General features: G+C 46.4%; 1 protein-coding gene across 4 annotated transcripts in view; it reads right to left on the bottom strand.

Annotated features, from left to right (window-relative positions):
• Nucleotides 1-27,434, bottom strand: part of DMXL2 (Dmx like 2) — a 2,950,233-nt gene that overhangs the window by 2,310,171 nt on the left and 612,628 nt on the right. For all 4 annotated transcript variants that reach the window (XR_011279824.1, XR_011279825.1, XM_069624807.1 and 1 more), the window contains exon 10: nt 8,796-9,002. Coding sequence is in view for 2 of the 4 variants with exons in the window: in XM_069624807.1 (XP_069480908.1) it covers nt 8,796-9,002 (207 nt within the window). In the remaining 2 variants the exon portion in view is untranslated. The remainder of the gene's footprint in view (nt 1-8,795; nt 9,003-27,434) is intronic.

Genomic DNA, 27,434 nt, shown 5'->3' with positions numbered 1-27,434 from the left:
CCCTTAAGAAAAGCATCCTGACAAATTGCATTCAAGGTGCTGCAGAAGTTAAAAAAGTAAAGTTGTTGTCAAAGTGGAAGTGGTACATTTTCTTTTGAACATTATCCATGATTACTAAAACTAAACTCAGTTATGAGTCTCACATTACTGACCCCTCACAATACGTATTTTTGAGACTTATCGGAAGCCTAAGAGGGCACACTGTAGAACTATGCATTGCGTCCTCCAAGGGCTAACTAGATGAGACAGTTTAGAGTGCAATATTATTAACATTGCAATGTGCTTTTCTTGGGGCATTTAGATGGCAAAGAATCAATAATAATGCAATGTGCTTTCATGGGGGGTGTACATGTTGACAGCAAGGAGTTCAATATAAAAATATTGCAATGGACATCCTTAGGAACATACAGATATGAACTTAATAGAGTGGAACTATGGGGCACTGCACTGCCTTACAGCTACCTAAATATGAACAGCATACAGAAAAATATGGAACACAACTTAATGCGCTTTCGAAGTGAAATACCTAGATGCAAGAACCATACAGCACAATGTATTTATTTATAATATTTATGTAACACCCAGACCCAAAGGTATAACAGCGTTTGTACAGAGATATAGAGGGTTAGGTAGTGAGGGAGACAAGGTAGCATTAGTCATATTTGTTGAAAAGCCAGGTTTTCATTAGCTTTCTGAAGATGAGGTAGAAACATACATTTCAGATAGTAGGCGGTAGTGAGTTCAACATAGGGTAGGTGCAGTGACACAGAAGCCAACTCCCCCTGCTCTTTTGCTTTTAAACCTCAGAGTACTCAAAGTGAGGTTGGCGGAGGATCATAATGGGCGCATGTGGGGTCTCAAGGCAATTCTGTCATGAAGGTAGTTCGGGTCATCTTGTATAAACAGTGGTGTGAAATAGTCCACATTTAATACAAGCCTTAGATGGGAGCCAGTGGACGCTTCACCTGGATGCCTAAATGTGGTCTGTGCGTTGTAAACCAGGGTCGTGTGTATGGCTTTATTTTGGAGAAGTTGTAGTTTAGCAAGGTTTTTAGCAGTTGTACCCACGAGAAAAGTGTTGCAATAGTCTAGCTTGCTATAGATAATGTCACTCAGGAGTGTCAGGCATTTGTCTGGGGTGAGGAATTGTCTACTTAGAGTGATGAGATTGGAGGTGTAAACCGTGGAGGAGGCTAACCCATTGATATGTTTTGTCATGCAGAGGTCCGCATCCAGATGTATGCCCAAAGTCTTGACGTGTTTCAGGACAGGTAGGTTTGTGTCATCAACGGAAAAGGCAGAGAAGGCAGTGTCAAGGTTTTTGAGCCTGTAGGGTGAGCCCACAATGAGTAGCTCAGTTTGTTTTGTTCATCATTGAGGCATAGGTTGTGTGTGACCATCCAGTTTTGGATGATGTTGTATAACCTATTGAGGGCGGTGGTGTCTGCTTAGTAGTCTCCTAGGATGGGAATGAGGATCTGGGTATCATCTGCGAAGTTGGTATAGGAGATGTTGAGGGAGTCATGGAGGTTGAATAGGGGCTTGGTGTACATGTTGTAGAAGGTCATGGAGAGGCAAGTACCTAGCGGTACTCCTAGGGGAACAGAGATGCGGTCTGCTCCAGTATCTCCCAAGAAGACACTTGCCATGCGATTGAGGTAAAATGTAATCCAGGTGGTAGCCGCCGTGGAGAAGTGGACGTTGGATGTGAGGTGCTGGCAGAGAGTGTCATGGTCCACCAGATCAAAGGCCGTGGAGAGGGCTAAGAGGAGGAGAATGGCCAGGTTGCCCAAGTCACAGATGTTATCTAACTGTATTTTCACGTCAAGCAGAGCGGTCTCAGTGCTGGGTTTGTGCCATAAGTCTGATTGTCTTGTTCCTCGCAAGTGGTTATTTTCAAGGAAGGGTTGTATCTGGGCGTAAGCCATTCGATCTAGGATTTTGAGGAGGAAGGTGGTGATAGGGCGGTAGTTGGTATGGAGGGTGGGGTCTAGTGACAGCTTCTTGAGTAGGAGCGTGATCTAGGCAGCTTTGACACTATTAGGTACTTAGTTGGTCAAGGAGGAGGAGTTGGCAAAATCTTTGATAATGTGGCAGAGGGTTGGGCACAGAGCTTGATGATTGGGAAATTTGAGTGAACCTGAAAGAAGAGGTAGGCAAGAGTACAGGTGTGTTCAGTGGAGCGGGGGTTTGGTGGCAAAAAGGACTTTTTTTGTGGCGATTATGTTCAACTGCATGTCAATTTTGTTAGCAAGTGCTGTTTGTATGGTAGTACACCAGACTTTGTCAGATCGGGTTTGGGGGCAGGAGGGGACAGAGTGCTCTAGCTCCTTGGGGATGGAAAACAGTTCTCTGGTGTTCAAGCTAGCAGAGGTAATGATCTCATGGTAGGAGTTGGTCTTAGCAGAGATTATGCCTTTTTTGTATGTTTCTGTAGCAGTCGATAATAAACTACGGTTGGTGGGGTGTTCCCTTCAAAGGTGTCCAAGGGCTCTTTTGTGTCTACTGAGGGGGATAATATCATCAATGTGCCATATATTGCTGGCTTGTTAGCTTTGCTTGTTTGCGCCTTGAGGGGGGGGTGTGTGTGTGACCATGGCATGGAGTTGGCTCTGGGCATAAAGGTTGTCAAAGACTTCAGGCCCATTAATTCCAGTGGGCGGTGGGGTGAGGTGTGATAGGAGGGTAGATGCAAGTAATTCTGCCGTGAGTTTGCGTGTGTTGCATACCAAGATGGAATTGGGAGAGGGTGTGGGATTTGTCAAAAGGGGAGAGAACGCCAGGCAGAACCCTTTAAGGGAGTTGTCAGACCAGGGTAGAGAGAAAACGTCCGAGATGGTAATGGAAGCATTCAAAGTAAAGATCCAATCGAGGCTGCATCCTTTGGAGGGGTTGGGAGTGGTGATAAGTTTGAGTCGGTTGGTAAGGGCGGTGGCTTTAGTATCGGATGGGTCATGGAAGACCAGGTTGAACAGGGGAGGTTCATGAAGAGAGCCTTATTCATCTAAGCCCGCCCGCTATAGGTATGGTGAGGCCAGGCGAAGGTAGTGTGATTCCTGATTTTCTAACTCCGAGTCTGGCGTTTTGAGTTGTCCCAACACAGGAGTGGGAAAGTATGGGCTCTGGGTTTACGTGTCTGGTGGTCACTCCTGATAGGTGTACTTTCTTAGGGCCCCCGAGTTGGAGACAATTTAGAACAGTGCAATGCACTTTCTTACGGATACCTGGACAGAAAAAATAATAGAGCATAGTGTGGAACAAAGCAGTGTGTTATCTGAGGGATACATAGATGTGAGGTATTCGAGAGATCAGAACAAAATAAAGGCACTTCGTAAAAGGATGCAATTCACCTTCCAAATGGTACATTGATGCGAGACACCATTTAGTGCACATTAAAGAACAATGCAATGCACTTTCCAAGGAAGACCTCCATGTGCGACAATATAGGTTAATATACAGAAACAGGATGTAACTTGGGACATTTGAGGCAGGGGTACGGTTAAGATGGATTTCTGAACTCTGACCAGGTGGGCAGAGGTTCAGGAGGCCAGCCTAGTTTCTTGGAACAGGGTAACCTTTTGGACAAGCCAGACCAATCAAGGTAGCTTGGCGGCGGTCAAGACTAGGTATCAGGAGGGGTGAGGGTGACTGAAAGACCTCAATGAGCACACAGAGTAAAGGACACTTACAAATCACACCCAGTCAGGTGCAGGTATGTTAAAAAATCAACTTTTTATCTCTTTGAAGAGAGCAGCTATGTACGTAATTGGCATATCATTGAAAACTCTCAGGTTTCACCTTATGCTCCAAGTACTGTCTACTCTATGTCGAAGCTACCGGGTTTGGGAGTGAAACTACCGACTATGTGTACTACTAGGGAGGCATTACAACATTTTGTGATAAATAGTGGTAATGATGTTTGGATGCATTATGATGCTTCTCTGTGGCATAATATGGGTCTGCAATTAGCGAACAGGCCCTTGTGCTGGAAAAGTTGGATTAATAAGGGTATACTCAAGATTCGCGATGTATGGCACAATGATCGTACGATTCCCTTCGATCAACTGAGGACGTCTTTTGGGATTGGGGTTAGGGAACGGGAGCATTACAGGTCTTTGGAGGCCCTTTTAATTGAACGGACTGGTATGTTGAATGATGCTATGGCAGAGAGGCCCTCAGTGTGCAAGATTGTTCGCTCCTGCCAGTGTACTGTATCCACATATATAAAGTTGATGCCAATGGATAATCGGGAGGTGGTAGCATGGGATAAGCTTCGCCAGACTTGGATAGAGGAACTTGATGTCGATATACCTGTAAAGGAATGGGAGTATTTGCTCCGTGTAGGGGTGCAATCAAAACTGGATCTGGGGCTACGTTACATTAGGCAACGGATCCTTTACAGATTGTACTGGACGCCGTCTAGGATGTCAAGGTTGGGTCTTTTGGAAAATGATTCGTGTTGGGGGTGTGGATGTGGAGGGGGGACCTTAATGCATATGTTGTGGGTGTGTTCACGAGTGTCTGTTTTTTGGTCTGAGGCGTTAGATAGATTGGCCATTGTGGTGGAGGAGCAACTTCCACATACCTTTTGTTCTACTATCCTGTTGTCGAACAGGGGAAGGGGATATAGGGCCAGGGACAAAACTGATTGGATAAATAGAGTTTTGGTGATGGCAACTAAGCAGATATTGCGGGTTTGGAAGTCAAGAAAGAAACCAAAGGTGGAGGATTGGTTGATGGATGTGCAAATTCTGTCAAATTATGAAAAGGTTATGTTTTCATATCAGGGAAAAGAAGATTGTTATTCACGATTGTGGGGGTCCTTTAATGAGTTATATGTCTAGGTTTCCTGTATTTTATATGCGAAAGTGAGTGTACATTGGTCAGGGGGTTGGTTGGAGTGGTGTATACATCATTGTTTGTTGAGTTTTTTTGTGTAGTCTTGTTTTGATGGTTGTGTGTCCGAAAATTGATCACTGGTTGGGTTGTAAAGTGGCATTTTGTTCTTCATTTGATTTATCGGTTTTCATGAATTATGTATGTTTTATAGCTATTGTTAATGTTCTACATTTTACGATCTATACTATGTAATGATTTGGCACTTGTGTTTGTTTTTTGTATGTTTATTTAAAATTGAAATAAAGTGAATAAACAAAAAAATACATATACATTTATTTCAAGGCCTTTGAGTTTCAACACACAAATCAAATCACAGTAACACTTATTAAGCCAACACAACCCTATCTAAATACGTATATACAAAACCATTGGGGTCTAAAGGGTTAATGCACAAAATGGGTCCACAACCTAAAAGGGGAAGGAAACAGGCAGTGCAAATAGTCTTTAGTCCCTTCTGCATCCAACACACTCCTAACTAAGAGGCAGTACAATCCCTAAGAGTGGAGCCTAATGCTCAAATGTACATGCAATGCCAGCGCACGCAGTAGTTCAAATGGGCAAAACGGGGTCTCTTCAAGGGTCTGTAGCAACTCAAAGGTGGGTGAGGCGATGAAGAATAGGTTCCCACTATTCGAGGAGGGCCTCCACTTGAGGGCAGAGTCGATTCCAAGAGTTGAACCACTGATGACAAGTGGGGAAACATGTGTTGAGGGCAGCTATGAATGTTTAATAAGCTGAGGAATTGATGCTTCTAAACTGTGAATATAATAGAAACTGCAAAATTTCTTTCTTTTTTGGAGCATCCGACAACAGTGTTTGGATTTTTTTAGACATACAATTATGAGCTCTTTGCAGCCCTTGGAGCAACAAATCACGATTGTAGGCAGCACCAACAAATCAAAAAAGCATTAATATCAACTCTCAATCCCATTATACTTGCCGCAGTTTGTCACCCTAAGGCTGCTATTGTTTTTACTACAAGAGTTGGGAATAGTTAGCACTAGCATTGGAATTAGAGGGGCCCCCAGGGGCCACTTGGGCATAACAACGGATTGAGGCATTAGGGGCAACCAGTTAGGGTCGCGATTACTCACCGGCCCCCGGCGCACTCCGGACCAAACTTCGGCAGTCAAGTCCACTTCGGTTGCAGGTTCAAGTGCATCAATTTGGCGGCTCTGCAGCTTTCAGCGATGAAGATACAGCGATGATTCCCAAGCGGGACAGTTGCAATTTCTCTGCTCCTGGTGGATGGGTGAGGCGAGTTTCACTGCAGCAGGTTTCAGGGGCGACAGGGGCACAAATTCAGCGTTCCTGATAAGGTCAACACAGCTGGGCGACACGGTAACCGCATATACTCCGGTTTGGGCACACTCGTCTCACTTCAGACCTGGGAAAGCCAAGTGTACGAAATTCGGTGTGAGAGTGCCGTGAACACAGGTGTAGCGATATACCAAGTTTCAAGGGCCTCCTCGAAACGGTGGCGGTAAAAGGGCAAAGAGCATGCGTAAACTGGTCAGCCTGCTGGTTGGACCAGGGACACTTCCGAGAAGGCTTACTTGCAGGTTTTGATGAAGGTGCCGAGAATAGTTGGTCCCACTATTCCAATGGGCCGAGCGTTTCCGCAGACCTTCTAGGACGACCAGATGCAAAGGGGTCCCACGGGACAACAGCGGGCTCAGGATGCCAAACCTTCCAGCGGGTCACCATCAGTTCCTCGACTCTCAGGATACTTGGATCCTATCCTTTGTTCAGTGAGAACGTCAGAGATCGACAGGCTATGGGTGTCTGGGGCCTTCTCTTATCCAGAATCTCCTTCGCACCAAAACGAAGAGGACCCAATGGGAGATCTGCTCACATACAGGCATACCATACGTGGACCAATCACAGAACACGGTGGTCCCAGGCATTCACAACACCAGACTCTCTGGCACCCAGGATGTGTATTGGACAGCAGCGTCGCTAGGGGGGCCTGCCCCCCCGTGAAACCCTGTGCCCCCCTTTGTGCCCCCCCCTACCTAAGACGGGCAGTGACCATGTTCTCCGCCTACTTTTGTCTGTGCCCTCCCTACTTTTGTCTTTGGCCCCCTCTGAGGCCCTCCTAAATTTGATTTCTGGCGACGCCACTGGTATTGAAACCAGACGTTCCAGCCCACATCCTGGAGGCACACACACACAAGGCATGCGAAAGCTTGGCATTTTGTGGGAGAATACATGCCCAAATAAGGACTGACCCGGGTCAGCTCGACCTGGGGAAGGTGAAGGGGCAAAATGGCGAAAGGACAGGACAAAGAACCACATGGCATGGCCATTTTGGACCCAGGCCACCTATTTGTGCCAAACACGGTAATTGCGGTTTACCTTGCAGGAAAGGGTTAAAAATATACGTCCGAGGCACATCTGAACTTCTAAAAAAATCCTTCGAGAGTATCTAGGGCCTTTGGAAATGACTAATAGACCCAAGTGTATTGTACTGGAAGGTACATTGTACACTTGTTATATTTTGCAGAATAGTTGCACCATTGGAAAGGACTAAGGGAAACAAAGCCTCCCAGTACTGACTGTCTTAAGGGCATAACAGTTTTCCCATAAGAAGTGAGCGAAAAAGGCGGGGCTCCTCTGGTAAAGTTGACGTTAAACATCAGCAAAAAGTTGGGGGGGGGGTACACAACTGGAGGGGAAATTACACATGAAATGGAAATCTTTCCTAACAGGTACCATAGGCCTGGGGCAAAGGGTATGTAGCAGAGTCAGGACTACGTACTGTAGTAAAGCTTGGATGCAGGGCAAACAAGAGGCACCCTTATCCTCTGCCCTTCGCCATTTGCCAGGGCAGGGCAGGGGCTACTCTGTGGTATTCTGTACAGATGTGTGTGTAAGCTGTACGTTATAACAAGCCCCCCACCTAAGAGTGAAGTTAAACTACTCTGTCACGTTGTTAAAGTCAGACAGTCAGGAGTACCCCAAAGGAAACTCTGCACATACATTATTGGATGGTTTACTCAAGCCCTCAATGGAGTACTTGTGGAAAATCCCCCAAAGTCTTGCAGAGCTCTACTGGCTGTCGGTCAGGGATATGTGGGACAGAAACAGTGCCAATATGTGACAATGAAATTGCCAATTAGGCCAATAAACAAAGGGATTTGTCGATGTTACTCTTGTACAGCAGAATCCCTGGCTTTGTGGCGCGCACACACTTATTTCGATGATATGAAAAAAGTGATGTATTTTATTGTGTATGAAAAACCACAAGCATGCTGAGTGTGGCATGGAGGCCTGCATAATAGGAGATTTTTCAAATAATGGAAAATTATTTGCAGTAATTTATCTTGTGGTCAGCACAACAATTTGTTTATTTACTTATTTTTTACATTTGTCTATCGCACAATTCTAGCTACAGAGGAAACTCAAATGTGTGGAAAAAAAAGTACTGAAAGAAAAATGTGCAGCAGGAGTCACCCTGGAAAAGGTGAGCAGAGGAATGTCACCAGACACATATTTCAAAAGTATACTGTGAGACTAGAGGAATTGGTGAATGTGGCTAAGTGCCAAGCACATGTCTAGGGGAGACACAAATTGGGGGTGGGTTTCTAGAAGGAGTGGGTTGTAAGTTGATGTATTGCTGAAGCAGATACTCTGGGGACGTTTTTTAGATTGCCTGGGGGAGACAGGTATATTAAACTAGCTCAACAGATGGGTGTTAATGATTTACTGTCTTTTTCATTGCCCCACATCCCTCCACCATATTTATCTTTGATGGGATATTAGAGGGGTATTATGGGGTAAGCTCCTTTACAATGTGTCTTTTCTCACGATTGCTTGTTAATTTTTATGACATAGAACACCTTGCTTCACAGCAAAAAACACAGCAAAAAAATTGTGTACTTTAGAAAACTAACCATTATCCAATTTCATGTGTAGTCCTTCGTCGTCCTCGTCAACATCCATAGGTTCCACCTCCTGTTCAACAACTGTTTTCAGATCCTGCATAAATATTTCAATTGATGATGTAAAATGCAGCTCTTTATTATTCAGCCAATGGACCATAAATCCGCCAAAGCCTTCATCTGCGTTAAATGCTGCACCAGCCAAAACTGAAGGAATGTCTGTTTGGGGAAAAATAATCTTTGTTTAGATAACCAAATGCATATGCAAACTTGTAAATTGTACTCAAAGAGTTCATTTAAGTTATACAGGAATTATCTACTTACAGCAATATTATACAGTTTTCTTTAATATATTTGTTTACCAGCACCAAGTACAGAAAAGAAACTGTTAGAAGCTCTCTCCCTATGGCTGCAATATTATGAATGTCAAAATAATTTGCAACCATATATGAAGCAAATTCACAATCAAACCTCAATTAAACTATTCTCTCTCAAGTGACAATCCCCCTCCTGGGTCGATTCACATCTATCTCAATTGCCCTGGTGCTCCTGGGAAGTTTAATATCGGAAAGCCTCTCTATATAGCATTGTGCAATATTTCCCATAAACATATCAATGCTTAATAAAACAATCTCTGCATGCATATACTCTAGCGGAGACTAACAGAACATGATCTTCCATAAGCCAGTCCAAAATAGAAGTTAGACATTTTATGCAGAGATGGTGTCATGATGCCTGCCCCCGGGAAGCCAGACCAGGCCCAGCAACCCCGGAAGCAGGCATCATGCCATTTGGAGCATGCCCAAAAACCCCAGTTAGGGGCTGTTTGGGTGCAGTCCTGGCGCCTATGGCGCCAGGCTCATAAGGATAAAGTCAGTCCTGGCGCCATGGGCGCCAGGCTCATTACTGAAAACCTACCTAATGCAGACCATGCTGCATACTTTCCTGGTGCAGACCATGCTGCACGAAGCCACAAGCCAAATGGGCCTTAGGAGGGACTATTTTACCTAAGGGACTACTTTCTACTCGGGTGGGGGCTGTGGAAGAATACTTACCTGGGACTTCTTCCAAGGCTATTTAAACCACGCCCAGACAGCCGCACGTGCTTCGCGTTATTATGCATTCAGCAGCGTAATGCTCACCGTGCCTTCAGCAGCTTCCAGTCTTCAGCCACGCCCGCTTCAGTCCTGGACCACCTGGAAACGAAAAGAATGAAGAAGAGATTTAAACTTGAAACCTTACCTGAATTCTTGATCCATCGCGCCGTAGATCTTGAAGAAGTCGTCATCGCACGCGCGCCGCCACGCACCTCCGCGCTGAACTCACCATCCAGTGCAGCTTTTCCTCACTCAATCGCGAACTTTGCACTTCCGGACCGCTCTCCGATATCTAAGGGGACAAGAAAAGCCAGGTGAGCAAGGGAATGCAAAAGGGCAATACAAGCTACCCCCAAAGACTTACTGGATTACCACAAGGGGGTACTCACCTCATCTCGGGTCGGCGCAGTTAACTCTGCATCACCGCCGCACCCCGGCCCCTAAGGGGAAACCACTGGACATTACAAGCTACCCCCCAAAGACTTACCTGATTTACCGCAGGGGGGTACTCACCTCATCTCGGGTCGGCGCAGTTAACTCTGCATCATCGCCGTACCCCGGCCCCTAAGGGGAAAACCACTATAGACTTACCTGACTCTCACCAACTGCCATTTGGACTCTTCGTGGTGGTTAAACCGGCAAGGAATCGGAAAGAGTGAAGATCAGACATTTGAACTCTTACAAACTATTGGATTCTAGAGTCAATACCGGAACTCACCAATTCCTCCACGCCAGTGAAGTAACTGGTCGTCTACGCGCCCCTGCGCTCGATGCAGGATGGAGAGCTCATCTTTCCAAACCATCAGGTGAGATTAAGAGGGGAACATCAGGAGTGGTCAGTGGGCAGACAACGGGAGTGGAAGGTGGGTTAACGCTCAAATTACGGGAGGGTAATCCCCTTTCTCCTATGCAGAAAGATATTCATACGAGCCAACAAACGAAGTTAAGTGGGTCTGTCCAGTCAGTCATCTCGGCTCTACGTGGCACCAGGCCAGTCCAGATCGACGCCCCCGTGGGAATCAGGTGAGCGTAACAGATGGTCAAATGCATTATCATTTGAAGGCCCAGAGATGTCTATCACATGGTGGTTAAAGTGAAATTTGTAATAAAGAAAAGCACTGGGCAGTTCTTTAACAGGAAAAAATTGCGTTTTCGGTTTAATTTCATTAGGGGCAGAACCAGTATGCATGGGATGAAGGAAGACCTCATTTAAAGAACCACGAATCTGGCAACAGGCAAAACATAATACTCTCTGGAAATACTTCCTAATAGTGCTGGGAAATGAATATTAAGAAAGCACACCTTATTCACACAACTGATGAACAAATATGTTCTCAAAATAAGGTACAAGACGTGTTAAAGTTGGCCTCAGTAACTATGAAAAAGTATTGAAGTTATTTTAGTAACATACTGATATTAAAAGTTTAAGAAACACAATTGGAAAGCAAGGTGTGTTTTGTATTAAGTCTCTGAAAAACGTCAGTAGTGGAGGTCTGCTCATCCCCGATTTCTGTACTTATGATATACAAGTCATTTATAACGCACCTGTACACAAGTGTTTTTAGGCACGACAAGACAATGGAGAGAAGACAGAGGGAGGACAAAACAAATGATCTTACTAGGCCTTGTATCATTCAGATCGTGCAAGTGCGATAACGTAAAGTGCGGGGGTGGGAGATGGGGGAGGGGGGAAGTACCAGGGAGAGGGAAAGGGGATAAGAGCAGCATAGCTCTAACTGCAGCCAGGGCAGCACAGCTCTGGTAAATGCAAGGAGGCAGGGGACCAGAGGTTTTCAGTTACAGCCCCTAAGTGTGCGGTACCCGGTGAGACTCTGAGGGTAGCCAGGCCACCAGTCAGCGCAGCAGACAGGTAGGTCAGAAGGGGAGAGAGGGAGAGGGAAAGCAGAGGCGAAAAGGAAGGTCTTGAGCCGCTTTCGGTCCCTGGGCTCGAGGCCAAGGACAAGTCTTGCAGTCCTCTTCTGTATTAGTTGCAGACGGTTGAGAGTAGAGGAAGGCAGATTGAGAAAGAGGCTATTGCAGTAGTCCAGCCTAGAGAGAACCAGGGCTCTGGAGACAGTGAGCTTCTGGGGCAAAGTGAGAAAAGGAATACCTCTGAGTAGGTGCAGCTGGTAGCGGATCTTCTTGGCAACATCCGTGATGTGAGGCGAGAAGGAGAGAGTGGGGTCAAAAAGGACAAAAAGGAAAAGGGCCCAAGGAGGGTGGCCAGAGAGAGAGGGAAAGCGGGAGCAGGGGTCCCAATGAGAAGGATCTCAGTCTTACTGGCATTAAAGCAGAGATCTTTGGGGGTGCACCAGTCAGAATAGACAATACGGAATGAGCGAGAGAGGAGGCTGAGGGGAGCCTGAAAGAGAGCCGAGTGTCATCCACATAACACTGAAAGTTAGAGGAAAAAGAGATAAGGTGGGCCAACAGGGCCAAGTAAACATTGAAGAGCCAGGATGAGAGGTATGAGCCCTGGGGAACACTGCATGTGGAGAGAGTTGTGGTGGAGAGAAAGGACCAAAGTTGGACCTGGGAGTATAGGTCCAGAAGGAAGGAGGACAACCACCCCAGGGCCGATTCTGTGATGCCCAGGTTCTCATTGAATCGATTAAGATGGTGTGATTGACCATGTCAAAAGCAGAGGAAATGTCAAGGAGGATGAGGACAGAAGGAAGGCTTGAATCGAGATTAGTGAGCAGATCTTCACAGGTGTTCAGGAGAGCAGTTTCCATGCCTCTGGTTGCCCTGAAGCCAGACTGATGGTCATGGAGACAAACAACAGATTCAGTGTGGAGAGTAAGCTGGGAGATGGCCCGCTTTTCCAGGAGTTTGCCCAGGAAAGGAGTGATAGAGATTGGGTGATAATCTGCCAGACAGGTAGGATCGGCAGAATGCTTTTTAAGGAGGGGGTGCACCAGGGAGTGCTTGATGTGAGAGGGGAAGTTCCAGTGGCAAAAGAGTGATTGCAGGAATCGGCCAAGGCTTGAGCAAGGGTATCATGTGGTCCTTGATGGTTCTGGAGGAGCAGGGGAGCACCTGTTTAGAGAAGTCTGATCTATGAAAGTGTCAAGACACCTCATCAGGTGTAGCTGGAGAGAAAGAGAAGGGAGGCGGCCAGAGGGTGGCCGAGAGAGTTAGAGGGAGAGGACAGCATGTCCTGAGTTTTAGTCGTGAAGTGAGAAGCCAGAGCTGTACAGAGGGCCTGGGCGGGAACAGGAGAGATGGAAACTGCAGAAGGATTGGCCAGCTCCTTGCAGATTTTAAAGAGTTTGGCCGTGTTAGAGGATGCAGTGATGCAGGCTTAGATGTGGGCTCTCTTCTTGTACAGGACAGAGTCTGTATTGCCTTTGGAGCAGGCGCCAGGCCAGTTTGTCAGAAGCTGCGCCTGATGCCCTCCACTTCCTCTCAGCTACCATACATTTGCGTTTCAGGGTGGCGAGGTCAGAGTCATACCAAGAGTTGCACTTGGAGGTAGACGGATTCTCATGACAGGGGCAAGGACGTCCAGAGTGTTGGAGATAGAGAGATTGAGGTTAGAGAGGGCTGTGTCAGCGTGAGTCAGCTGCAGGCGTAGGAGGAGCAGAGAAAGTAGCGGCAAAGGCATCCACTGACACGCTTCATGGGCCGAATGACCGAGAGGGTAGGTGGCAGTGATAGGGTCGGCTTAGCCTGGGGGACACAAAGCGCAAGGTCAGAGGAGAGCAGAACAGAACGTGGTCAGTCCAAGAGAGAGGAGTGGTGGGAGGGTTCAAAAGGGGGATGTCTGTGGAGATGAGAATATCCAAGGTATGCCTGTCAGAGTGTGTCAGACCAGAGGGTAGAATGGAAAGAGAGAGTCGCAGGGGTTGCGGAAGAGCCCAGAGAAGGGATTAGAAGCATCCAGGTGCATGTTGACGTCTCTGAGGAGGAGAAGTTGGGAGGTAGAGGCAAGGAGAGAAGAGGCGAGGTCAGCCCACTCAGAGGAAGAGGACGATCTGGCCAGGTGGACTGTAGATGGTCGCCACAGTCAGAGAGAGGACAGGAGAGATAGAGAGGCTGCAGACCAGGCATTCAAAGGAGGAGTAGGCCTGTGTAGGAATGATAGAAGTAGGGACTCACTCATGAAAGATCAGAGCTACTCCACCTCTGGGACAGTTGGTTCTGGGTTCGGAGAGGATTTTGTAGCCATCAGCGTGGAGAGTGTCAAAACTCATGACAGAGCTGGCCATGAACCATGTCTCGGTGAGAGCGAGGACATCCAGGTAAAGTTCTTCGAGGAGGTGGTAGATGTCAGAGGAGTGTTTGACAGCAGAGCGAGAATTGAGAGTAGCAACATGGAGCAGGTTGCCATATCTGAGACTTCCATGGAGGGGTACAGGCTTGAGGTACGCCCTGGGGAAGTGGTAGAGAGGCCAGAGAATGGGCAGAGGTGGAAGAAGGAGGTGGCACAGTAGCCAGAGAAGAGGAGGAGGGTGCCACAGAGGTGGTAGAAGGAGGTGGTGGCGGAGGAGTCAGAGGTGCTGGTAGGCATGGCAGGAGAAGGGAAAAAGTTGATAAGACATGCGAGACGCCTCCGAAAAGGAGGAAATTGGGCCGAGGGCCCTGGACCAATAAAGTGCCATTCAGATAGACATTAATTAAGGTCTTGGAGGAGTGGAAGGGGGCCAAGAGAACCTCCCGCCAACTGCCACCATTAATGGAGAGGAGGCAAAAGGAGAGAGAACAGAGACCATATGCGCGGTCCATAGGTCTGGAGAGTTAATGACAGAGGATGTCGGTAAGAGTCTGTCTGGAGGAAGCACTGACGATGTATCAGCGATAGGGAGGGCTGGGTTGGAGACCAGGATGTCCCTCTTGAACTTCTTCCTTCCCGACTTAGTGAGAGGGGAAAGGATAGGAGATAGAGTAGCATTTGGAGAAGATGGGGGAGACAGAAAGCACCATAGATGGTGCGAGGAGGAAGTAGGAGGAGGAGGGAGCGAAAGAGGAGAGATGCACAGCGCAGCCCAGGATGCGCAGAGGGGAGGGGGAGTCACACAGTAGGGAACAAACAGAAGGGGCAGAAAAGTACACTCAACAGTACAAACGATACCCCCAGCGGGGTGGGGTCCTAGGTAGTGGGAAAAAGCCTAGTGGGACCTAGCGAGTGGGAGACAGCCTAGTGGGTACAACAGAAACCACAGTCGATGAGACACTAGGGAGTGGGAGAGAGCCCAATGGTACACAGTTCACAGATCAACAGTAACCAAGAAGAAGGTGGATCTAGCGAGAAGAAGGGAGCCTGGTAGGACACAGATCAACAGTGTAACAGGAACCACAAATGAGGGGCCTTAGAAAAAAGGACACAAAACACAGTACAGCTAATCACTGGAGGGGGAGCCAAGGGTTGCACAGAGAAAAGAGTATGATTATGTCAGACGTTCGTTGGAAGTACGCGTAAGGCCGGGAAGTTTAGTAGAGACCAGCAGTGGCTGTTCCCCCTTCCAGCACCTTCCTTACCTTTCGGTCACTGATTGTCAATGGCTGCACCGCACGCTCGCACTCTGCACCACTACCCCTTTGTCGGCAACCAGCTACGTTGCACAACATTGCGGCTTTGTCCTGAGAGGGCTTTGCCGCAGAGGGTTCGATCCTCAGTTCTTAAAAGTTTGGATGCGTGGACCTAGGCGCAACGTATTACGTATCGGCGGACAGCATCTCCTGCGGACCTGCGTCGCATAACACTGCGGACTTGTCCTGCGAGGGCTTTGCTGCAGAGTATCCGATCCTTGGTTCTTAAAGCTTTGGATACGTGGAAGTAGGCGCAACATATTACGTATCGAGGGCAGCATTATAATAATGCATTTCAACCGAGGACGATTTTTGAGTAGGCCATCAGGTAGCACCACTAAACTCTGGTCTTAATTGGACCACAGTACTTCAAACTTTCTCAAGGACTAAGGCAGATAATCTGAAACAAATATAGATAACGGAAATATGGTCAGATCTGGAAAGACAAGTGCTTACCCCCCCCATCCCCACCCATACAAATCATTACGTTTTATTTAATTCTTGCCAAAACAATTTTGGGACCAGAAAGGGAAGAATTGGGAACAAGATAATGGCCGTTATTATTCACGCACAACGCATTTAATTTATTCACGACTGGATTCATTTTCCCCGCAATTTCAGTACATTCGTTTTATACCACAATCCTAAAACATTTGATATTTTTGCCCCTAAATAATTTGGGTTCTTTATAGCCTATCATAAGGGAACCACACGTGTTGCTGATACTATTTATTTGTTGCTGATTCTATTTAGTGAGGCAACAGGGTGCAGGCCTCTTAATAGCCAAAGGTGTAGGAGTCACCCCATTTACTTTGATTTGCGCCCTTGGAAACCAGTAATCAGCCCTAATTAAAACAAGAAGACCCTTTCGAAAATCCCATCTACCATAGTGTCCTAAACAAAGGCTCATTTGACAATTAAAGGCTCTCCCTGCATCGAGGGTCAAGAAATTCAGGCATTTCTGAGGACGTAACTGTTAAAATGGATTTCTAAAATCTGACCTGGTGGAGAGAGGTTTAGGAAGCCACCCTAGTTTACAAGGAACAGGAACAGGGGAACCATCTGGACAAGCCAGACCAATCAAGGTAGCTTGGCGACAGTCAAGACCAAGTCTCAGGAGGGTTGAGAGCGATCGGAAGCCCACAATGAGCACACACAGTAACGAGCCACAGATTACTCTCAGACAGGTGTGGACATCCTGGTCTCCAACCCAGCCCTCCCTATCGCTGATACCTTTATTATTGGCTTTATAATCAACAATGAATAACCACAGTAATGAGAAACGATTACCACACAAGCCTATCACTTAGTTACATATATACAAATGCTTTTAGCCTAAGGCAAGATGGGAAAAATACAACCACAACCGGTAAGAGAAGGGTGGTTAACACAAGTATTGCGTTGGCCGATCTTCAGAATCCAAACCCTAACTTAATCAGTCCATCACTACAAAGTGGGGAGCCTCGTGCTCAAAAGTACAGCAGTGCATTTACAATGTGCGGTCGTGGTCTGCGCGCTTGTAGGTTCGAGCTTTGCAGTTTCTCAGCGATCCAGCTTTCAGCAGCTGTGGGACAGGATGATCGTCCATGACGGGACAATAGCCTTTTCTAACCTCATGAAGAAGAGAGGAAGAAAATTGTAATGCAGCAGGCTTTAGGACACAGGAGGGTAGATCAGATAGACAAAGCACCTACAGCGTTTGCCACCACAAGGTAGTGAGTTAGGAATCACAAATGCTTGCGGCGTGGCACACTCTTTGTTCGCAACCCCAGAGGAGATAGGAGTATGAAATTTGGCGGGAGAGGGCCGAGGTGTACAAGCTAACTTTTCCCCTAGTCTCAAGTGTCAACTAAGGGTGGCGCCGCTCCTATGCGATACCCTGGGATAGAGCTGGTCAGTTCACTGGACGGCCCAGGGACACTTCCGCGAAGGCTCTTTGTGCGGGTAACCAGGAGGTGCCAAGAGTAGTTCCCACTGTTCCAAAGGTCGAGGCACCCTTGCAGGACTTCAGGATGAATGATAAAAGCAGACTGGACAGCAGTGGGCTCAAGGTGCCAAACCTTCCAGTGCGTCTCTGGCAGTTCCACGGTTCTGCTTCAGCGTTTCAGGATACTTGGCTCCTTCTGTAGATTGGAATGAACTGCAGTTGATTGACCTAGAATGGATGCAGACCCCCTTCTCTTATCCAAGATTAATTTCACACTCAAATCTGGGATAAGCAATGGAAGATCTGCTCTCTTGCATGCACGCCAGGCGTGGGCCAATCATGGCCAACTCTGGTCTCAGTCATTCAGGCACACCAGACATCCTGGAACTAGTAGTGTGGATTGGGATCAGACAGTCCCAGTCCTCTTCCTAGGCACTAGCATACGTGACATGCGGGAGCCAGCGAAAGATGCTGTTTTCATAGGAGGCTGTATGCCCAAATAATGAAATAAGAGGTCCCGGGTCAGCTCAACCAGGGTGAAGGCTATGGACAAGATGGCCAAAGGACAGAACAAAAGACTTCACGGCACGGCAATTTTCAGCACTGGCCACCATCAGGGACCAAACGCGATAAACGCGGTATGGTTTAATAAGAAGAAGTAAACATACCAGGAACGTGAACTGCTGCCACCAGTTCATTTTAGGCACACTTGTATAACCACCAAAAATCCTTACATGGTGTCTAGGGCCATAAAAATGAAAAGACAGGCACTTGGTGCACAGATAAAATGTTACAAAGAAATGGCAACATAGTCAAAGACTAAGGGAAACAGTCTCCCAGTAATGACAGCCTGAAGGATGTGCCGTTTGCCCATAACAAAGGAAAAGAATCACAGGGGAGTACAGCTGAAGGCTGTGCTCCACTGGAAAATGTCAGGTTAGGTCAGTCAAACAAAAGAAAAATGTTTGGGGGGTCCATAATTTGGAGGGAAAATGTTACGGTCATCAGATATCCACCGGGACGCCACCCAGCCGGGTTACTTGCTGGTATGCTTCTCAGATTTGCCCTGATGTGGTCTGCGGGGAAGGTTCTGCCTGAAAATACAGGAGGACTGTGTTCAAGACTGACCGACTGGGTTAAGTATCCTCCCTCCATGTTGGCTGACAATACAATAAAGTAGTTCCCAAGCACATTGTTTTTCATGGTGTATGGGCCTGGCGCCATAGGTGCCAAGACTGGCCCCATGAGGGCTTTTGAAGAGGATGTCAGGCTCTAGAGGCCCGAGTCCTGACTCCACCTGGCCAATGGGTTTGCCAGAGGGGCTTTTGGGCGAGGGTCGTGACAGAGGACCGCTGAGGAAGATTGCTATGTCTGTGCTCTCCTACCTTATGTTATGGGGAAGTCCAAGATAGTCATAGCTATGGAGATAGATGTCCAACAGCTCATTGCTTGACTCACCTTGCAATCTGCCATACAAGAGGTCAATTTCAGGGTCGAACAGCATCTTTGATATGGGTAAGTGAATGGACAGCTCCGGAAGAAGATTATTATGTTCAAGATTTAAAGACAAGAGCAAGACAAGAGCAAGAGCACACAGAGAGATCATGAAGATATGAACAGCCTGGCATTAAAGGAGCAGGAATCCGATGGGAAATAAATAGAATGCTCAATTGCCAAGGAAAGACTGATGAAAAAATATGACGATGCAAGGAAAGAGGCCAGATGCAGAAACTGTACTTTCTCCAGGTTGCTGGGAAGAAGGCATAGTTGTATGCAGAGCTGTGGCAGTAACCGGACATCATAAAACAGTAATGATTGTGTGGAAAAAGGATTCAAACCTCTGTGGCCGAGGCTTGCAAAGTTGCTGACATGGCTCAAAATTAAAGGAGGCACGTTGCAGATGGTGCCTCTGGCGAGTGCAGAACTGTGCTTTAGAAACAATGGCACAAGAAAAGTTGGAGAAAATCAGCAATGTGGCCAAATCTTCGATGTACCAGGAATGAAGTATGGGACAGTAGTGATAATGGGCCACTACTGAGCCCACGGATCCAGAGCGTACATGAAGCTGCCCAGAGATTGGGAAGGACTATGTTCTATGGTGATTATTCATGTTCCAGCATTAGTGATTCCGAAGAGCGACCTGAACATTGGTGAGTTTCCAAAAGCAGATGCTCACCTCGATCGAATAAAGAGGGAGAATTATTTCTATGCTAAATCAATAGAAGCCTTTGATGCTACTCCATATGAGCACAGATTGTTCAGCAAAACTGCCTCAGTCTTTACAGTTATCTTTATGCCTGGGATCCAAACGATGGCAAATGCCAAGTGGTTACAGATAACCAGATAGGAGCTCCTGCAGACTATCAACACTACCATAAAGGGATTCAATGCTATCAAGGAAGAGCAGAGAGCCATACGACTGATGACTCTTCAAAATAGATATGTGATAGAGGCACAGTGACCGTAAGTTTTGAGTTGAGTTCCTCTTTATTACGGATCTCCCCGGAGCCCCAGCCAGCGCTCCTCTTTCAAACTGCCAACCGCCTCTCACCGGTCACGCGGCTCTCGCTCACCAGCATACCAGAGAGCGCGCGCGACCTTAGCTAGGCACAACATTCTAACTACGGAAGTCTCTACACATATTTCCCCTTTTACAGAAATTAAACAAAAGCAGTATAAGAAGAGAACAATAAAGAAAACAATATATATATAACCAATGTAACCAACAGTCACATAAGAGAAAATTGGCTAAAGCAGAAAAGTTAGATGTAAACATTATGTGCATTAAAATCTAACCTTGTGCATCAAAATCTAACATGCATTCACAACAGAATATCACGTTTCATAGTCTCTCATCCACACAGGCCTTGACCTAGACCTATGCGAACCTTCTTCATTGCCTCTCACGCCAGTATTATCATCGTTCACAACTACCTCTCTTTCTTTCATCTCTTCCTCCAATTTCTTTTCATTGCTCACATCCACTTTCCTTCCTTTCAACTGCCCATCCAACTTATTCTCTTTCCCGTCCCCCACCCTTGCCAATCTTCCTTTTGACCAAACTTCTCCTCCCTCCAAGATGACAACATTGCTTTTCACCGCACATATCTTCTTCGGTCCCAGGAACTTACTTTCCACACATTTGTTCACTAGTCTGGGATTTTTAACATACACCATCTCCCCAATCTTCCATTCTTGTTCCTTCACCCTCATCCTGTCATCAAACAATTTCTTATTCCTTTCTTGACTCAAAGTTATGAGTTTCATTATTTGACCCCGATCCACATTGACCACCTTGGCCATGCCTAACCATCCTGGACATAGCCTTGTTCCAGGTTCCTTACCTTTCATGGACACAAATGGAGATACGCCAGTCACAGAGTGCGGTGTAGTGACATAATTCCAGGTTAACATCTTTAATACCTCCCTCCATGGTTGTCCCGATTTCATGGCCATTTGTAAGGCCCCCTTTATGTACCTGTTGACTCTTTCAACAAGACCATTCGCCTTGGGATTATACAATGCTGTCCTCGTGTGTTTTATGCTATAGCCTGCAAGAAATTTCTTTATTGCCACCAATACAAATTGTACCCCGTTGTCAGATACAATTTCAACAGGTACTCCCTCCTTAAGAAAAACTCTCTCCAAAAAAACAATCAATTCCTTAGCCGTGACCTCTTTCACCGCTTCCCATTCGAACCATTTGGAATGGTAATCTACCACCACAAATACAAATTTTAACCCATCTCCCAAACCTGCTACTGGACCCATAATGTCCACTGCTAGCTTGCTCCAAGGCTGGTCTGGTACCACACTCGGTATTAACGGTGCCCCTCTCACCACCCTGCATTTGTCACTAGTTTGGCAAGCCATGCAATCTTTGACATACCTTTCCGCACTCCTGTCTATCCCCGGCCACCAATAGTTCTGCCTTAATTTCCTTTTCATGGCAGCTTCTCCAGGATGTCCCTGATGTGCCAGCTTTACCAACACAGACCTGAGTGATTGTGGGGGAACAATGCACCCTCAGCCTCCTTAGCCTGTTGTCACACAAATTCAACTCGTCTTTTATTTCCCACCAGGTATTGAATTTACTATCCAATTCTTTTTTCACTGGCCATCCCCTCACAGTCCAACACTTCACAAGTTTAAGTTCCTCATCTAAATCTTCTTCCTGTGTCCACTCTTCCTTGCTAACAGCACTCTGTATTTCTGCCACTACCGACTCCTCCTCTGCCTCCTTTTCTTCCACCAGATAACTGTTTACCGGCAGCCTGGACAGGCAGTCCGCCACCACATTTCTCTTTCCTGGCAAATAGCTCACATCAAAGTTAAAATGTTGAAGTCCTAAACCCCACCTGCTTATTCTTGGGGAACCCAAGGCCCACCTTCCACTCTCAAAGAGCTGAACCATGGGCTTGTGGTCCGACCTGACCACGAATCTTCTTCCCCACAAGAAATACTTAAAATGACTCACAGCCCAGAACATGGCCAACGTTTCTCTTTCAATGACGGAATATTTGCACTCCGCACCTCTCAGCGTCCTAGACGCAAACGCAATTACTCTCTCTGTATTGTCTCTGTCATACTGCACCAATGTTGCACCCAGCCCCAACATGCTCGCATCAACCACCAAAACAATTTTGTCCTTAGGATCAAACCTACCTATGGATGGTGCCCCACTCACCGCTTGCTTAATACACTCAAAAGCCACTTCACATTCTGCTGACCATTCAAACTTTGCACCCGTTTGAGCAACATTCTAAGAGGAATGGACACTTTGGCAAAATCTTTCACAAACTTATGATAATACTCGGCCAAACCTAAAAATTATTTCACTTGTTCTTTATTCTTTGGCACAGGTGCACATTTTACTGCCTCTACTAGACTCCTCTTAGGTCTCACCCCCTGTTCATCAATCTCATGGCCGAGATATTCTACCTTGCTTAACGCAATCTTACACTAGCTCCTTTTTACCGTTAATCCTGCCTCACTCAACCTGTTCAACACCTGTCTCAACACTTCATCATGTTCTTCAATGGAACTAGCATAAATCATAATATCATCTTGGAACACAATGTTCTTAACTCCGTTCAGCACCGTCTCCATCACCCTTTGGAATACCGCTGCCGCCAAGGCGAGTCCAAACGGCCTCCTGCAATACTTAAATGTTCCAAACACCGTAATGAATGCCGTCAAGTGTTGACAATCCTCCTTTAGTGGAATCTGATGGTATGCTTGAGAAAGATCAATAACTGAAAATACCTTGGCATTGTTAAGCACAGATAACTGGTCACCAATTATCGGCAGGGGATGTCTATCAATTAAGATATTCCTATTGAGATCTCGCAGATCTACACACAGTCTAATGTCTCCATTTGACTTCGCGGCCACCACCACCGGCGACAGCCATTCTGAGTTTTCACTCTTCTCTATTATTCCTCTTTGAAGTAACGACTCCACTTCTACTTTTAGCTTCTCACTCACTTCATGAGGCACAGGCCTCACCTTGTGCACCTTTGGACTAGCGCCCACCTTCAGCTGAATCTGATGCTCAAATCCTTTCAACATCCCCAATTCCTCTCGAAATACTTTCGGGTATTCCTTCTCCCACTTGTCCTTCAGTTCTGCCACATCAATTGGCCTTTCTGCATTCGCTTGTATTCTTATTCCCAACTTCCACTGTTCACCCCATCCCAGGAGTGATGAACCTTCTTGAGTAACGTATATTTCTGATTCGCAGCTTCTTCCTTTATATTTAATGGAAGCCTGGAACATCCCCACAATTTCAATTCTCACGTTCCCGTATGCATAGGGTTCGATATTGTGCTCCTTCAATAGTGTTACATCTCCTTGCATGCAACCCAGAAATGTTGTCTTTGACATTAAAGTCCATGGTGAACAACTGTCCACCTTCATTGTCACTACTCTTCCGTTGATCATGAATACATCCGTAGGCGCACCGCCTTTGTTTGAGACTTCTGATACCTCCAGCACATGCTTTGCCTGGCTGCTCAGTCCCATCACTTGATCTTCCTCTTGTTCGGGTACTCTCCCACCTGCTTCAATATTCTGCACCACTCCCGATTCACGACAAACTCTCGCAAAATGACCCTTCTTCTTGCATTTCAGACACAAGATATTCTTGGCCGGGCAAAACATGCTTGTAGAAATGTGGCGGTTACTCCCACACTTGTAGCACCTTATTTCCTTGTTCGGGACCCCCTTTAGGAATCCCTTCACCGCCGTTACTTCCCCCTCTGGCTTGTCTCCTTTCATAGTTGACATATACTTATGGGTCTGTTCCAAACTTCTTGCCGTGTCTATGGCTGACTCTAGTGATGCATCTTTTGACAACAGCCTCTCTTGTATCTTCACATTATTCGTGCATCGGACCAATTGGTCCCTTATAAGAGAGTCACTGAGCGGTCCAAACTCACATGTATGGCTAAGCGACCTCAGTGCTGCAATAAAATTCTCCACTGGTTCTTGTGGACCTTGTACCCTCTGGAAGAATTTATGCCTCTCAAACGTTATGTTTTTCTTAGCTTCAAAATGTACTTCCAATTTCCTCTCTGCCATAGAGTATTGATCCATTTCTCCTTGGCCCTGCTGCGGAAGATCAGGCAATCCATCATAGACACTTCTGCCCTCAGTTCCTAAATTGTGAAGTAAAATTGCTTCTTTCCTTGCACATGTAAATTTATCACCTCCTATGGCAATCAGGTAAGTGTCAAACAACTTCTTCCACCTGTCCCGTCTTATTGGCGGAGTACCTGGTTCTGACAGGAACAGCGGTGGTGGTGACATACTCGCTGCAGCCATCTTTATATTTTATCTTGTTGTAGTTATTCCCTAACTGCACTGCTCACTTTCACAGATTTGAGTTTCTTATTGTACTCTCTGCCCTTGCCAGTCTCTCACTGGCTCTTCCTTCCACGACCTCCTTTCACAATGTCACTACTTCGTTGGACGCTCTGACTACAGTTCAATAGTCCTTCAAACCACTTATATCCAAGTTGTGTCCACTGGGTGGCACTATACCTTTTCCTTTTCTTTTTATAGTATAACCTCTGGGTGGCACTGTCCTATTTTCCAGGTGGCCCTGTGACCAGTCCTTCCACTTGAATGTGCCTCCCTCTCTTGTTGATTGTGTCCAGCCCAGTCCCCACTCCCCCTCTGCTCCTCACCTTTATATCCAATGAGGGCTGGGGTGGGCGGCACCAATTAGTGAGCCGAGGCGGGGATAGTGAAGAGCGCCACATTCCTCGCCCGCCGCGGAGACCGTCCCCCTGCAGCACCTCGCTGACAACTGCTGCGGAGACAGTCCCCCTGCGGCCCCACACCTCTCTGTATTGCGCGGCCTTCTTCGCCCGCTGGAATCCGACAGCCGCGCCGCGGACGTCCCGGCACACACTGTTCCTCCTCGAAGGGACGCCCCGCCGGCTCCGTGGCGAGCTCTGTGCCTCGTCGCCAAATGAAAGAGGCACGGTGACAGTAAGTTTTGAGTTGAGTTCCTCTTTATTACAGAGCTCCCCAGAGCCCCAGCCAACGCTCCTCTTTCAAACTGCCAACCGCCTCTCACCGGTCACGCGGCTCTCGCTCACCAGCATACCAGAGAGCGCGCGCGACCTTAGCTAGGCACAACATTCTAACTACGGAAGTCTCTACAATATGTCCTGGATATGATTACAGCTATGGATAGAGGCGTCTGTGCCAAAATCAGAGATTTATGTTGCCCAATCATACCTTCTCATGACAACGAGAATGGCACCTTGACAGAGGCCATAACAATGTTGACAAACTTGCACGTCAAGATGGAAGACGAAGTAGAAGACATTGCTGATGATAGTTGGTTTGCGTCAATCTTCTCATGGGTTCCACAATGGATGGCGAACATTTTGAAAATTCTTGGAGCCCTGTTAGTAATGATCATGTTTGGAATCTGTGTGGTCAGACTAATGATCAAACAATGCAAAAGGACTGAAAAGAAAGCGACAGGAATGAAAATTATGATTGATGTGGACTCTGGGTTCGAACCCAAAGAGCTGACGGATGAAGTAATGAGAGAGTATGTTAAAGCCAGTATTCATGCACCTGAGGGAACGAAATTCCTGTATCCGAGAAATCACAAGTAGTGTGTGGGAAGATGGATCTACTGCAATCCAAATGCACAATGCAGTCTAATGACCTTGAGTATTGACAAACATGTGAAATTAGCAGGACGCCTGAAGGGAGTAATAAAGATATAGACTCAAAGACAAATTTCTTCAGACAAGGATGTCTGGATGTGAAGACTGATGGAAGAGTGGTTGATGAATCGCCCAGAGGGGTGGGACGATGTAGAGGAGGAGCCAAGTACCTCTACCGGAAGTTCAGCTCCTATTCTGCCTATATGTTGGCAACCAGAAATCACGGCATGAGCAATACCAGTGAGGGTGCCTATAGCGCAAAAGTTTCTTGAAACAAGGTATCCATTGAGAAAACCCTATATGTGTCCACAGAGAAATGACGATCTTCTGAAGCAAGTTCCAAAAGAAGTGTGAAAATGAATGAAAGAGCATTGGTGATGTCACGTGTGGCAGATGTGACAGTAAGAATATAGAACTTATAGAATCTGATGACGAAGTAGTGAAGTAAGCAACATTTCAGGAGCGAAATGAAGATTGCATGTGCAGAGGAGCAGCAAAGAAAATACAAAGTCATTTTACAATTGTACAGATGCAGTAACGCAAGTAGACAAAGTAATCATGAGGCTGGCTACATAGTGAATAGCTGGCAGGCGATGCACCAATGTATATATAGGAATGTATAGAATCTAGATGTTCCACAACGCACTTTAGCAAACTTGGACCCCATGAATGAAAGGGCTGGAAGTGTGGCGCAGTAGAATAAGAATAGCCGACGGTGAAGGAAGATTCGAGAAAGGCTTGCCTGGCACAGTGACAAGAGTCGGGCCGCCGAGAGCCTAGTTATCTACTCGAGAAGATACATGACGTGAGAAGCAAGTTCAGCTCCTGTTTGAGATGTAATGAAAACCATTGAAGGTGCCAAGATTTCTTCATTTAATATTATTAAATACAACGAAGAGCTCAAAAATGCGGTCTCCAGTCACATGGTCAGATGAGAATAGACTTTGGGTCGAGCTACACCGAGACCAGAAGATAAGACCATGCTTCACTCTTTTATTCTCAGGCACAAAAAGCCTCTAAAAGACATTAATTGAATGGCAGACGGCGGGAGTGATGATGGATGTTGGGCTAATTGGGTGGGCAGGCATGACCAGGCCAACCCCCCAGCAACTGCAGAACCAGTTTGCGTGCTGCTAACGAGTGGAATATTGCATAAGGGTACAAGTGTGTCAACCAATTGCAGATTAAAACATATAAAAGAGCCCTATAGTTTGAGAAGCCAATAGTATGTTGTATATTACACTGACACGGAAGATGACTTTCACATGGGATGAGCTTAGTTGTCCACCTGATCTTAGAGACCCAATCACATCCCTGTAGCCCATAGAAATTAGGTGTAGATGTTCCCATTGACCAACCACAACCCCTATTAGGTTTTCTTATTTTCCACTTATCAATATGTCACTCATGACAAATAGTTAGTATAAAAGCACAGTTTTTTCTGAAATGCGTTGAGAATTCTGTGCGACGTCCGTTAAGGTCTGTTGTACTCCCTGTTTTAAAGACTTGTTATTAAAACAGCCTTGATCTTTGCCAACTTCCTGAATCGGTCTTATGCATCAGTATCATCTGCATCCCCATCCATCTCAGATAGTGTTACCTCGTCTTAAAGGACCCATTCCTCAGATTCAATAGGGTTTCTCTAGAAATAGTGGGGAGTCGCACTTCCTTTAGATATTTCTATTGTGTAAATCGAACTGTCCAGAGCCATTGCTTACTCCCCACCCCATAAGTACGCTACTCCAAGATGTTTTTAGTTTTGCACATAACAATCCTTAGACTTGATTAGTATTAGTGGTTTCATATACATTTTGCTTATGATGAAATAAGACCCGGTCAGGTCATTTGCATAACAGTCTGACCTGGGCCTTTGCTCTCCAGTTTCTCTCGGTTTGCCTCTGCA

Source organism: Ambystoma mexicanum, chromosome 11, assembly GCF_040938575.1.
Source record: "Ambystoma mexicanum isolate Mex_15411 chromosome 11, UKY_AmexF1_1, whole genome shotgun sequence".
Lineage (NCBI taxonomy): Eukaryota > Metazoa > Chordata > Amphibia > Caudata > Ambystomatidae > Ambystoma > Ambystoma mexicanum.
This window is presented reverse-complemented; position numbering and strand designations above follow the sequence as displayed.